The sequence below is a fragment of the Myodes glareolus genome, chromosome 5 (assembly GCF_982192425.1).
Source record: "Myodes glareolus chromosome 5, mMyoGla1.1, whole genome shotgun sequence".
NCBI classification, from domain to species: Eukaryota; Metazoa; Chordata; class Mammalia; order Rodentia; family Cricetidae; genus Myodes; species Myodes glareolus.
The window spans coordinates 20,681,321-20,694,308 of NC_142030.1; the positions used below are offsets into that span (position 1 = coordinate 20,681,321).

A 12,988-nucleotide genomic window follows, 5' to 3' on the forward strand; every position below is an offset into this window, starting at 1 on the left:
AAAAGAAATTTAATAGTTTGAAAAGACTTAATTAGTTATAATGAGGTAATTTACAGAAAATGACTGTCAATTTCTAATGTACAAAAAAACTTCCAAAGACTATTGAGACACAAACCTGCGGTGATAGGTTTAATTTATCTAGAAAAGACTAATTTCTTCTCTTATGTCCCATTAGTCTACAATTTGAACCATCCATTCCAGATATTATATCTTCAGCATAATTTTATAAAAGGAAATGGTTTTTGAAAGATCATAAGATGTTAATGGAACCCTGAAAACTGGATGGAGAACATGATCGTCTAGAAAGATGATGTGTACACACACAGGGAGGGGTAGACCTTAGTACAAAGACAATTGACCCAGTGTGGAGGAGAAAAGAGAGACTATTGGGATGGTAGGTAAGCCTAGCATCTCGGAAGTGTCCTAAGCCCAGCCTAGTTAAACTGCAGCATCTTACACCACCCACCCCTCGCCTTGCCCTGGGTTCAAACCATCATTACTTGGCCTGGATCTGTTGCTCCAGATTGTGTTGCATTCGCATCCCCAACTGGTGCAGCTGATCCCACTGCTGGGCCAGCCCAATGGTGCTGTATTTGATGTCAAGGATCAAGGCCTCTTCCATGCTGTCCCCGAGGTCTTCAATTGTAGTCAGATGTCGCTTCATTGCCTGGATCTCTTTTTGCTTCCTCTGGGAAAAAGACAAAGAAGGGAGGCAGTCAATCCTGCCAGCAGTTACAACCTAAAAGGTAGGGAAAAGGGACTGAATTTCCCAAATTTGTTCATCCCTTTGTTAAACAGTAGGAAGTCTATAAGAGATGATGTCTGTCATCCTGGAACTCAGACAGCACCAGGTCTAGTCATTGTATTATGAATTATCTCCATCATTCACTGGGGCTGAGCTCTCTGGCTTACCTAATACTCTCAGTGTATCCGCTTCCTAGACTCCCTCATCGTCAGCAATGATGGCTTGATATTACCATCTAAGCACATTATGTAAAAATTTTCCACAATTTTCCAAAGCATTCTAACAAAGGGGAAATGTTTCAGCAAGGAGTCAATGGAAAAAGTGACTCTCAGGGATGGGTGAAAACTTCAATGATATAAAGCAGAACAACTCTACCTGACATCTTATTTTTCTCTCATTAGGAAAAAGTTATATTTAACTATTTTTTGCTCTTGAATTCTTTTTTAAATTATTTATTTATTCATTTATTTATAAAAAATTTCCACTTCCTCCCCTCCTCCCAATACCCTCCCATTCCACCCATTCCATTTCCTCCTCCCTCTCCAGTCCCAAGAGCAATCAGGGCCTCCTGCCCTGCCGGAAGTTCAAGTTCCTCCCCCCTCCCTCCAGGTCCAGGAAGGTGAGCGTTCAATCAGACCAGGATCCCAGAACGCCAGTACATGCAGACAAAACAAGACCCAGCATCACTGTCAATGGCCTCCCAGTCAGCCCCCATGTCAGCCACATTCAGAGAATCCGGCCAGATCACCCGCTCGTTCAGTCCCAGTCCAGCTGTCCCTGGTGAGCTCCCACAAGACCAGTCCCCTTGTATCAGTGGGTGAACGCACCCCTCGTGGTCCCGACCTCCTCTACTATTTTTTTATGCTGGAAAGAGGCAATAAAGCATGTAAGACTGAGAAATACTCTTCAAAATCACTGCTTCCCTCAATTGAAAGGAGAAGATTTACATTTAGTTATATCATCTGGCTACATCAAATAATAGAAATGTATTGATGCTTCAGGTTATGGGCTAGAAACATGTACATTTGCTCTTTTAGTTAAGTACATCAGCAATCTTTAGTGTATATATTAGCTCGGTTTTTATTATTGTAGAAATTGACACTCAAAGATTTAATTAAACTGAGGCCTGTATCAATAATGTGGTGGCCTATAGTTAGAATGCAAATGAACACGAGTAGGACTTCAACCTTGGTTTTAACCTTAGGTAACCTCTACCTAAAATATCACTGGGTTGCTTCTATGTGCTTTTCCCTGTGCTTTTTAAAATTCAAGCCATGTCTTCTGCTAGCAAACAAAACATTACTCACTTTATTTGCTTCAAGTTGGGATTCCAGAGTTCCTGTTTCCTTGAGCAATGATCTAATTAAGAATAAAAAAACATTATTTGTTATAACAGAAATCCATATTTCACAGACCCATTAGCTCAAAACCTCTGCAGTTCATTGCTTCTGTTTCTTTAAAATTACAGACTCCATAAAATAAAGTTTCATGAAGCTAGATAATAAACAAGCCTTCTATCTGTTTATCTTTCTAGATAGTTGAAAAGGAAAGTAAAGCCAGTCCTAGTTTTCTGTGTTTACAAGAAGGTGCCACATGTCTTTCTTAGCTCTACTCTCCAATGTAGTTATCCCTTGATATCCTTGGGGCTCTCGATGATGATCAACATAATGGATGTTGCAATTACAAAATGGAAATGTGGCATGCAGTATGTGCATAAAATCTTTATGGCTTATAATACCTAATGCAATTTAAATAGTTGTTATGTACTTTAAAGAGAAAGATGACAAAAATAATGTTTATGTATTCAGTAGAGAGAGTTTTTCTGAGCATTTTCAGTCCAGAGTTAGTTGAACATATAGACACAGTTCTCCTTGGATAGGAAAGTTTTGCATATAAGATGTGTGAGAGAGGTACCACCTACTATGAGTGCAGGACTAGGAGAAAATAGGACTTTTTATTCTGGCCCCCCACATCTTTAATTAGAAACGCCAGATTATGATGAGATAGGATACTTCAGCTTCAAAGTTTCCCTAACTAATTATTGTAGGACAACATAATAAAACAAACACAATTACAGAAAATACTGACCCATCCAGAAAGTAAGCCCTGGACATGATGAACCGGAGGATGAATCATGAGAGGAAAGAAGGAAAACATACATTAGCACACATAATAGTTCTATTTCTTCATGTTGATGAAACATTTTAGGCCTGTTTTGGTCACATACTAGGAACCCATCCATCTATATGCTACTTCCAAAACCTCTGGTACTTCAGGAAACTCAGAGACTTTGTGAAGTTCTCCCCTTTGGGACAAAGTAATCAGTATGCTACATCTCTAGCACACACGACAGGGTAATGTAGGAACCAAAACCAGGGGCAAAAAGGGGATACATTGATTCATACAGCCTCAGCCAGATGTATATTTTTAGATAAAATGCAGTTTTTCTTCTTCTTTTGTATAAAAGCATTAATTATGGATCATCCATCCAAAACACTATGCCTCAAAATACCACATTACTGACCTACATAATGGGCATAGTCTTCATACTTTGGCCATTTGTTCTAACATAGTATACTTTTTTATGTATCCCCCTTTCCAGGTCATTTACTCAGAAGATGTGATACACATCATCTTTACATACATCTTGCACATAATAAATGAAATTAGGCTATATTATACTACTCCATTTTCATTATGGCTTTAGTTGGCAGGCAACGTAATGGCTTGGTATTAGATGCTCACCGTAGGTTCCGTTTTTGGTCTTGTCAATAAGTACATATGTGACCTTGAGTAAGACAATTTTTCTACTTGAACTTTCCACACTTTTAAACAGAGGAAATAAGATTCATTCTGCACTTTTCAAGGTTGGTCTGACAGTTAAGTACATAATGGCTCTTGAAGTACTTTATAAAGTGCAATGTGGCATACAGTCACAGGACTACTGTGTTGAAGTATAAGCATACACAGTAGGAGGGGAAGTATGAGTATCAAGAAGAAAATAAAAAGGGCAGGTGAGAATAATGGACATAATATGGGATTGTGAAAGCAGATAAACAGAATCAAAATATGGCCATAGGGACAGAGGACATACTACTTTCTTCTGCCACATATGCTATCCCTATTGAAAACAGTATATGTGAGGGTCTTGGTTTGAAGAAAGCACAGCATACCTGGTCTCCTGGATCCACTTAAGGAAATCACTGGCTCTCTGCTCGAATTCCTGGCACATTTCAAAGTTCTTGATCTGCCTAGCCTCTTCTTTCTTTAACTCCTGTTCCCGCTCCTACAAGCAACAAAGAGCAGAGCCAATTCACATGGAAGGAATAATTTTTATTTTAAAAGAATCACTTTGTAGGTATAGGTACACATCTCTATTTCAAAGTGAACCTGTCTTCCAAAGGTATACATCAATGTGCCCTATCTCTCTCTATTTCTCTCTCTCTCTCTCTCTCTCTCTCTCTCTCTCTCTCTCTCTCTTTCACATTTATCTCTCTGTAATTTATCTCCCTATCTCTGTCTCTCTTTCAATCATCTATCTATACACCATCTATCTATCTATCTATCTATCTATCTATCTATCTATCTATCTATCTATCACCTTTCTTTTGCTTACCTCAGTTATTTTTCATTTTTCTACAAACTCCAAGACAACAAACCATAAGATATACCTATTGTGAGACACACACACACACTATATATATATATATATGTATACACACACATATATATATATATACACACACACATATATATGTATGTATATATATATATATATATATATATATATATATATATATATATATATACACATTCCAGTTTTCCTTAGATAGTTTTGGTTCTTGACTTCTGTCACAGTGTAACTAATGATAACATTCCCCTATTTTCCTTAAGACCTTCAATTTCCATATGGGTTCACTGGTCATCTTTCCTATAGCAGAAGATGCCTGGGTTGTCCCCCAAGATACCTTAATGATGTCAGGCAGATGCTTCCAGATCCTGTCCAACACCTCCACTGTTAACCAGGTATAAGGACTGCTTGGTTGATTTAAGGCTTTAATCTGCTGGTCTAGCTCCAATAAATGGTTGAAATCTTCTTGAGCCCCAGCTAGAGAGGCCAAGAAGGCCTCGTGTTCCTTTTTCAGCTGCCGAATCTCATTCAGGGAGACACAGTGCACGGGCTCTGACAAGTCCTCTTCAGCATTCTCACACCAGTTGTTGAAGGCTGAAGCCTTGTGTGCAAATTCCATGAATAGCTCCTCAGCCTGCAGAGAAAAGACACCCTCATTGCTTCTGATAGTGTCCCTCAAGAGAAGAGACTATTGAGGATAAAAATAGTGTCTTCAAATACTTGCAGAGCAGCAATCTGAACTTGTGAGACTAAAATTAGCAGGGATGCTGTGGTAAGGTGAGATGAATATAAGTTAGAAGAACTACCAGGGTTTAGCCTTTTCTCATTGTGAAATTCTCTAATGTTCCTACCATATACAGATGAAGAGAGTGATTGGTTTACAGTGTTCTTTCACCTCTGTGACTCTGAGGGAGGCAATGGTAGTTTCAATCACCTTATTTCTTGTTTGGAAGCCTTTATCACAGTCCTCCCTGGCATGGAATACACTTAGAAACAAGTGATAAATGAGAATCAAAGAGAGTGACGGACACAAACGAAACAACCCTGTTCTATCCTTTACCCACTCCCTCTTCCCCTTCAACTTTTGTAGATGGCTTACCAATACAACTCTCTGACAAAACCAAGTCACTTTCCCACCTTCCTTTCCAAACCTTGTGATCTCATCTGATGCCTTTAAATTTTAAAAGTCATGGATTAAACCCATCTTCTACACATTGACCTACGCCCCATGCATGACCTCCATGCTCTTACACTGTTGTCCAGGGCTACCCACATGCTCAAAGGATGCTAAATTTATATGACTGGGAGACAGAAAAATCATAGACAGCACCAAACAAGAAGTGATAAGGAATAATTCCAGATCAAAAGTACACTATGGATTTTTAACTCAACTGATTGAATTGTCTGCGTGACTTGTCTGAGCAATTATGAAAATAAATTTTCTTCTTCCAATTTAAACTAGTTGGAAGAAAAGTTTTCTAACTAGAGAAGGTGATTATCCTACACTAATTTCAGTAATTCATCTGTTAAACTAAACACAAAGAAAATGAATAAGATTTATAGATCATTTAATCTTTTTAGGAGTATTATAGATTGATTGAATATTTAAAATAAAAATGTAAAACATGTTTTGTTATTCAAAATTAAGGAAAACTGAGTAAGAAAGTCAAGTAACTTTCTTTGTTGAATGTATGTATGCACAGAAAGCTGCCAATGTTATTGTTTTATATTTTCACTTAAGATTTATTTCTGCTGTGTGTATGTCCTTTAATAGAGTAGGGGATTAAATAGGGGTTCAGACTTTGTGAGTTTCTCTAACTTCCTGCATTATATTATTGTCAAGTTCAGTTGCTTCTCTCATGTAGGAACAGTAACATCACTGACTGTTCTGAACCAGTTTTTCTGTGGTGCTGAAGACCAAAACCAGGGCCTTGTGCATACTAGGCTAGTGTCCTACCACTGACTAATGTACTGGGATTCACTACCAGTCTTTAAATTCTTTGACAGAATCGTGCTATACAATCCAGTCTGGCCTAGAACTCTTGATCCTTTTGCTTCTGCCTGAGTCAGAAATCTGGAATTTTTGGCATGCACAACCACATCCAGCTTGGCATTTTTTTAATTGTTGATATGCCTTATGATTGTCATTTAATATGTCATTTAATATGCCTCAGAAGGTACCATTGGAAAGAACACTTTATAGACTCTTAGATCCACCAGACTGCATTTCTAGATCCATTATCTCATGTAATAGGAAGAACTCAGAAAAGCAGAAGGGGATGAAAACATCTTCCTGTCTCTTAAAAGGGCAGAACAAGGTTTAGCAGTAACACACTCAAGGACGCCCTCCTAGTCAAGGAGATATGCTGAGAACATGTTTTACAGCTACCTTTCCAGTGACCCTTTTATCTAGGTTAGAGAAACATACAGAACTTGCTTCTGTGACAGTTTTAGTTTTTTGTATAAAGGCTTTCTACACTCTGGTTCTATCCACCTCTCCCACTGTATGTGGCTGGCTTCCAGCCTAAGTCAACTATAAAATCTCTTAACCCATTGAAAACCAAACAAAAAGACCTATTCATTCTAAGAAATTTAATTCCTTTTTGCTCAATAATAATGTTTTGTTGATTGTTTTCTTTGTCCTGAAATGTCCATAAATTTTACAAATTAGGTTTCTAGTTACTGTGTCTGAATTCTCTGGCTAACAACCAGATAATTGAGACCCTATCATACTTTTGCCCTTACTCTGTTTATGTTCCCTTCCACCTTTCTCACCTTCTGTAAAGGCAGCTGCTTCTCTAGTAGTTTCTGCCTGTGAGCTTTAGAGGCTTCCAGCAGTTGCTCCCAGCGCTTCAGCAAGGCTTCGTGTCGCTCCTCAATGGCTTTGCTTTGGCTGTGCTCAGCAGTCACAAGCTGGTCCTTCAGATCAGTGATTTCGGAAAGTCGTTCTTGCTGGAAGCTCTGAAGACTGGCATCCAGTGTGTCCTTAGAAGATAAAAACAGAAGCAATGCATCAAAGGACCATGCACATCTGTGTCCTAACAGACTTTTATCATGGTTAATGGCAATTGTTAGCTTGATAGGGTATGTTTAAAAAAATGTGGTTAGAAAGTGGTCTGAGGACAAAAATTGTAATTTTGAGAATAAATATCTGATTTTGGAATTATGGTTAAGTACTAGTGTGTGTGTGTGTGTGTGTACATATATATGATTATATAGCAGGAATAAAATTGTTAAGGGGATGGCACATGATGTGATATTTCAAATATTTATAATTAACATGAGATTCTTCTTATAACACACATATGTTCTAAGAATTTCTTACATTGTTATACTCTACTCTTAGAGTAGAGGCAGTACACTGTTAGGGGCCTTGGGTACATAAACTCAAAAAAGCTCTGTATGTATTGGTTACAGAAATTAAATTTTTGCAGAAATGTTAATATCAAAGTCACAAAATTCAGGACTAAGTGAGTTTTACCAGAGTAACTTCCATCAGAACACTTCTATCTTCCTCATCTTTCTCCTCCTCTGATGGAGGAGGGTTATCTGTCTATTGTGTTATTTTCATTGGTCAATAAAGAGACTGCCTTGGCCCCTTGATAGGACAGAAAATTAGGTAGGCGGAGTAAACAGAACAGAATGCTGGGAAGAGGGCAATGAGGCAGAAGCCATGGAGCCAGCCACCACGTCAGACATGCTGAATCTTTCCCGGTAAGCCACACCTCATGGTGTGATACAGATTATTAGAAATGGGTTAATATCAAGATATGAGAGTTAGTCAGTAACTAACTCTCTAGAGATAATGGGCCAGGCAGTGCTTAAATGAATACAATTTATATGTTGTTATTTCTGGGACTAAGCTAGCCCTGCGGGAGCCGGGTGAGACGAAAAACAGGCCTGCCCGCAACTCCTTACTACACTCCTCCTCTTCTCATCTCTCTGTCTTTTTTATACAAGTTCTCACTAGGTAGCACTTACTGGCTGGAGTGTGTCACTGTGAATATCAGGCTGACCTCAAACTAATAGACATGTGCTGCTGTAGTACAATGGTCTTGTACCCTGTCAGTTGTATTGTTTTACTAAAACGGCAATTGACCAGTAGCCAGGCAGGAAGTATAGGCAGGAAAACCAGGCAGGAAGTAGAGGTGGGACAATGAGAACAGGAGAATTCTGAGAAGAGGAAAGAGTCAGTCTGCAGTCGAGACACAGAGGAAGCATGATGAGGATGCCACATTGACAAAAGGTACCAAACCATGTGGCTAACACAGAAAAGAATTATGAGTTAATGTAAGATATAAGAGTTAATAAGAAGCTTGAGCTAATAGGCCAACCAGTTTATAATTAATGTAAGCCTCTATGTGTTTCTGTGGGATTGAATGGCTACAGGACTGGGTGGGACAGAAATCTCTGTCAACAATGTGCCCTCATCTGCCTCCCTCTGCCTGTTTCTGTCTATGTCTCTCAAGTGCTGGGATTAAAGCCTAGCACCTTAGACTAATTCCCCCTTTGAGAATAATTAAAATTTGATTTTATCTATTTTATTATTTATGTGTGTGGTATTTTATCTGCATGGATGCCTGTGGAGACCTGAAGAAGACATTAGGTCTTTTTGAACTGGAATTTCAAATAGTTGTTACTACCACATGGGTGCTGGCAATTAAACCCAGGTCTTCTGGAAAGTAGTCAGTACTTTTAACTGTTGAGCCATCTCTCCAGTCCTTCTGAGAGCAATTTCAAAATTATCGAAACATTTATTGTTTGAGTAGACTCAGAATGCAACTGAAGTAGTTACAAGTGGGGGGCCTATGATACCTGAAAGAAAGAGTACTGAAGTGATGCCAATATTCACCCCGCTTTTCCCTTCCAAGAATAAGCTGAGCAGGATGAGGCATTCACAGGACAGCACCTCTGAGCCTTTGGCAATCACATGCCATTAAAAGGACAGAAATAGCCAATCTGGGGAATTGGGGCATCCAGTTTGACAGATGCTATAGAAAGAGAACTGCAAGACTGTAGAGTCATTATTCCTCTGCACTTTAATTTCAAGGCACTTTAGATTCCAAAACTTAGCAGGTGGTGTCCTAGGAGTCAAGCAGAAATTATATGAACAAGCTCAGATGCTAGGCATGATTTCTTGTGATTTCTGAGAGCTGACTTCAGGATCTACCACACAGATGTTCTACTAAAAGTGCTTAGGAAAAGGAGCAAATGAGGTGTGGAAATCCTTACTCTGAGGACATATTTTCTATCCTTCTAATGCATGACCAAAATAAAAGTAGAGAGTTTGGTGGAGCAGGTGTTAAACCATCAAATGAGATTTGTGAATTAATTCCCTTAAATATGATCAGATTTACCTTTAAAACAAAGCAATAAATCAGGAAGTAGCATGGTATTCAAAAATATAGTATTTATTAAAGGCACCATGTGAAAGGCTTCATGATCTTTGCAATGATGATGCTGTAGGTTCTTTAAGAGATAGTACTGAACTCCGAAGAGGTTCTTAGACCACTTGAACCAATGTGCACTGGGGAAATTTGCGTTGCTCCAGTGTCTTTTACATTTCCTTTATGACTTCATCCTTCCTCTCATGATCTTCCCATTTGCTAAGAAACCTTGTTGTTTCTTATACTGTTTGAACTAACAGCATTATACTATGAACGAAATACCCTTTTTAAAACAAGCTATCTGTGCACTTATTGGAAGGTCAAAGTCTTGTTTTCTGTCTCTGTGGAGTGTTCATATGTGTGTGTCTGTGTTCACGCTGAAGGTATAGATTGGCATTAGGTGTTTTTCTCATTTCTCTACATTGTATTTTTTGAGAGAAGATTCTCTTGTTGAACGCATAAGCATACATTTTCTAGATCTTTCTGTCTGCCTCCCAGGGCTGGTGCCGGGTCTGATCTCAGGTCTTCGTGTTTGTGAAGCAAGTACTTTACCCACTGAGACATCACCTCAGCCCTAATCGAACATTTAATTATGGCAACAAAATGGCCTAATTACAGGAATTAGTAGGATAAAAAAAAATGGAGAAAATCAGAAAAGTCAAAAGTTGACTCTTGACAAAATTCAAGATGACAAACACCTCGAGCAAGGCCTTGAGGGGATGGTGATAGATAGATAGATAGATAGATAGATAGATAGATAGATAGATAGATAGATAGAGCACATTATATGCAAATTGAATTATAAATATTGGCCTCCCTGGCCCCATTGACATGGTATCTTTCTCTCACATGCTTTGCCAGGACTGTGAGGAAGGCAGTGAGGTCTGCACCGTTGGTCTTGGTCTTCAGACTTGCTTCCTTCTCACCTAGAAATCAAAGAGTCAGGAGGGAATATTAGATGATTATTTGTAATAGTCAGTGAGAATGCTTCCCCCTTCTCAGAACAGGTGACTCTGGAATACACATGCAGTGGGAAGAATGGCTTCTGTCCTTAGAATAAAACTGAGACTGCTAAGTGCAGAAGAATCACTGAATCATGGAATGAATAAAAGTTGAAGACTGAACATGAATTACTAACAAATCAACACATACTACCATTTCTTTCCTAGGAGATTTTGTGGAAAATTTTCTTTCCTGAAACATACATGAACTTACCAGTCCCTGACAACTGTATTCTCTGGGTTTATAACACTTAATTCTGTAACATCTCTGTGTATGTGTGCACGTGTGCACATGCACACATGTTTGTAATTGTGTCCAAAAGGAATAAAAATGTGTAGTTTATCTCATTTCTGGAGATAAAGAAAAAAAATCCAGAGACCATTCTTCAAATAGTATTCTTTGAACCAAGGATGGCAGCCCCAGCATCTCCTACCTATCCATGATTCCACCACGTCTGCCTTCCAGTTAAACTGCTGGAAGGCATGGTCATCGTCCAGTTGTGACTTCCAAGCAGCTAATGCCTTGGCCAGAGAAGCTGTGTTCTCATTCAAAATTTGGATCTTGGTGGAAACCTTATCCTTGTTTTGAGTTTCTTCCTGTGATACCAAGGTTGAAAGAAGGAGTTAGGCAGACATGCTGAGGGGTTAGAAACGTGATTCTTTGGCACCAGTAAAAAGCTCTCAATTCCTTTTCCAAAACACCCAACTACCATACTCTAGGTCTATTGTAATTATTCCATCCCTGGTATGTATTCAAGAATGATATTTCCATTCTAGCATTTGGACAATAGTGGCATATTTGTTTACTCAAGTGTGATTTTATTCATAAAACTTCTGGAAGACACAGAGTAATCTCCATTTAAGGGATCAATGAGACTTTGTAAGGATAATACAAGCAAAAAAAGACTCGCAAATTATTAGAAGGTTCTCGTGTGGTCTTCTTCTCAAGAAGTCTAGCAGACAATGAATTTAAGGCTCTTGGGATACTCTATGAATATATGGGCTAGTTTATGTCAACTCAACACAAGCTACAGTCACTTGGGAAGAGGTAAATTGAATTGAATAAATGTCACACCTAGATTGCCTTGTAGGTAAGTATGTGGAAGGCATTTTATTGATTGCTGATTGCTGATAGGTGTGAGAGGGCCAAGGTCATTGTGGGCAGTGTCACCCTTGGGCAGTGTCGTGTGTGTTCTAAGAAAACAGGCTAAGAAAGCCAAGGGGGGCAAGCTAGTAAGCAGCATTCCTTCATGGACTCTATTTCAGTTTCTGCGTCCAAGTTCCTGCCCTGCTTGAGTTACTGCCTAGAATTCCCGCAGAGACGGGCTGTTAACTAGAAGCATACAATGAAATAAACTCTTTACTCCTGAAGCTGCTTTTGGTCCTGGTGTTCATCACTGCGGTGGAAATCCTAACTAATATAATAGTCAGAACTAGTTTTAAGAATTACAGAGATAGGAAAAGATTCAACAATGTATTTTTATGGAAAGCTGAAAGGAGAACACATAAGGACTTAAAAAATTAATTTTCAGAAAATACCAATTGAGTGGGCAACAGGCTGCTGGAGAAAACAACTGAATTCTGCTTTGAAGAGGTTAATAAAAGTCTGTGTTATGGGCTGAGCATGGTTAATCACTTCTTCAAGTCCAGGATTTAGGAAGCAGAGGCCGAGACAGAAACAGAGCCAGGCAGAGCTCTGTGGATTTAAGGCCACCCTGGTCTACACAGCAAGTTCAAAGCCATCCATGAGCTACACAGTTACATGTAATTTCAAAAGAACTCTTTTTTATTATTTTCTATAGGCAATTTCATCACTGTTCTTGTTTCTGTATTTGGACCAAACGCTTTCAGAAAAGTCACAAACCCCTCAGAACTCACCTTACTAATAATATCCTCTCCTTGTGCACACACATTTTGTACTCGGGTCTTATGCACAGCAAAGTCATTCTCCACAGCTTCATGCTTCTTTAGCAAACTCTGCATGAACAAATCAGCAAAGACAATAATGTTTAAAAGCAGTCAACTTCCATCCACATGCAAGTCCACAGTATGTTATTCGGCGGAGCTGGCCCAGTCCAATTAATGAACTAGTTGAGGATGTACTTCCTCTGCAATAGCTCTAAAAGTTCCTTTTAAAAATTCTTCCCTGTCAAACAGTGTAATCTCAATGGAAGGAGTGACTGGTATCCCGGGATACTGTTTCTCATGACCCACATGGTTCTAA

The 12,988-nt window shown here is 38.9% G+C and overlaps 1 protein-coding gene across 1 annotated transcript in view; it reads right to left on the minus strand.

Moving 5' to 3' along the window:
- Nucleotides 1-12,988, minus strand: part of Spta1 (spectrin alpha, erythrocytic 1) — a 73,322-nt gene that overhangs the window by 4,472 nt on the left and 55,862 nt on the right. The window contains exons 40-48 of the mRNA XM_087906103.1: nucleotides 12,643-12,741; nucleotides 11,199-11,361; nucleotides 10,613-10,689; nucleotides 7,152-7,361; nucleotides 4,714-5,010; nucleotides 3,919-4,031; nucleotides 2,834-2,851; nucleotides 2,053-2,104; nucleotides 501-688 (exon numbers count right to left, since the gene is read on the minus strand). Coding sequence (XP_087762229.1) covers nucleotides 501-688; nucleotides 2,053-2,104; nucleotides 2,834-2,851; nucleotides 3,919-4,031; nucleotides 4,714-5,010; nucleotides 7,152-7,361; nucleotides 10,613-10,689; nucleotides 11,199-11,361; nucleotides 12,643-12,741 — 1,217 coding nt within the window. The remainder of the gene's footprint in view (nucleotides 1-500; nucleotides 689-2,052; nucleotides 2,105-2,833; nucleotides 2,852-3,918; nucleotides 4,032-4,713; nucleotides 5,011-7,151; nucleotides 7,362-10,612; nucleotides 10,690-11,198; nucleotides 11,362-12,642; nucleotides 12,742-12,988) is intronic.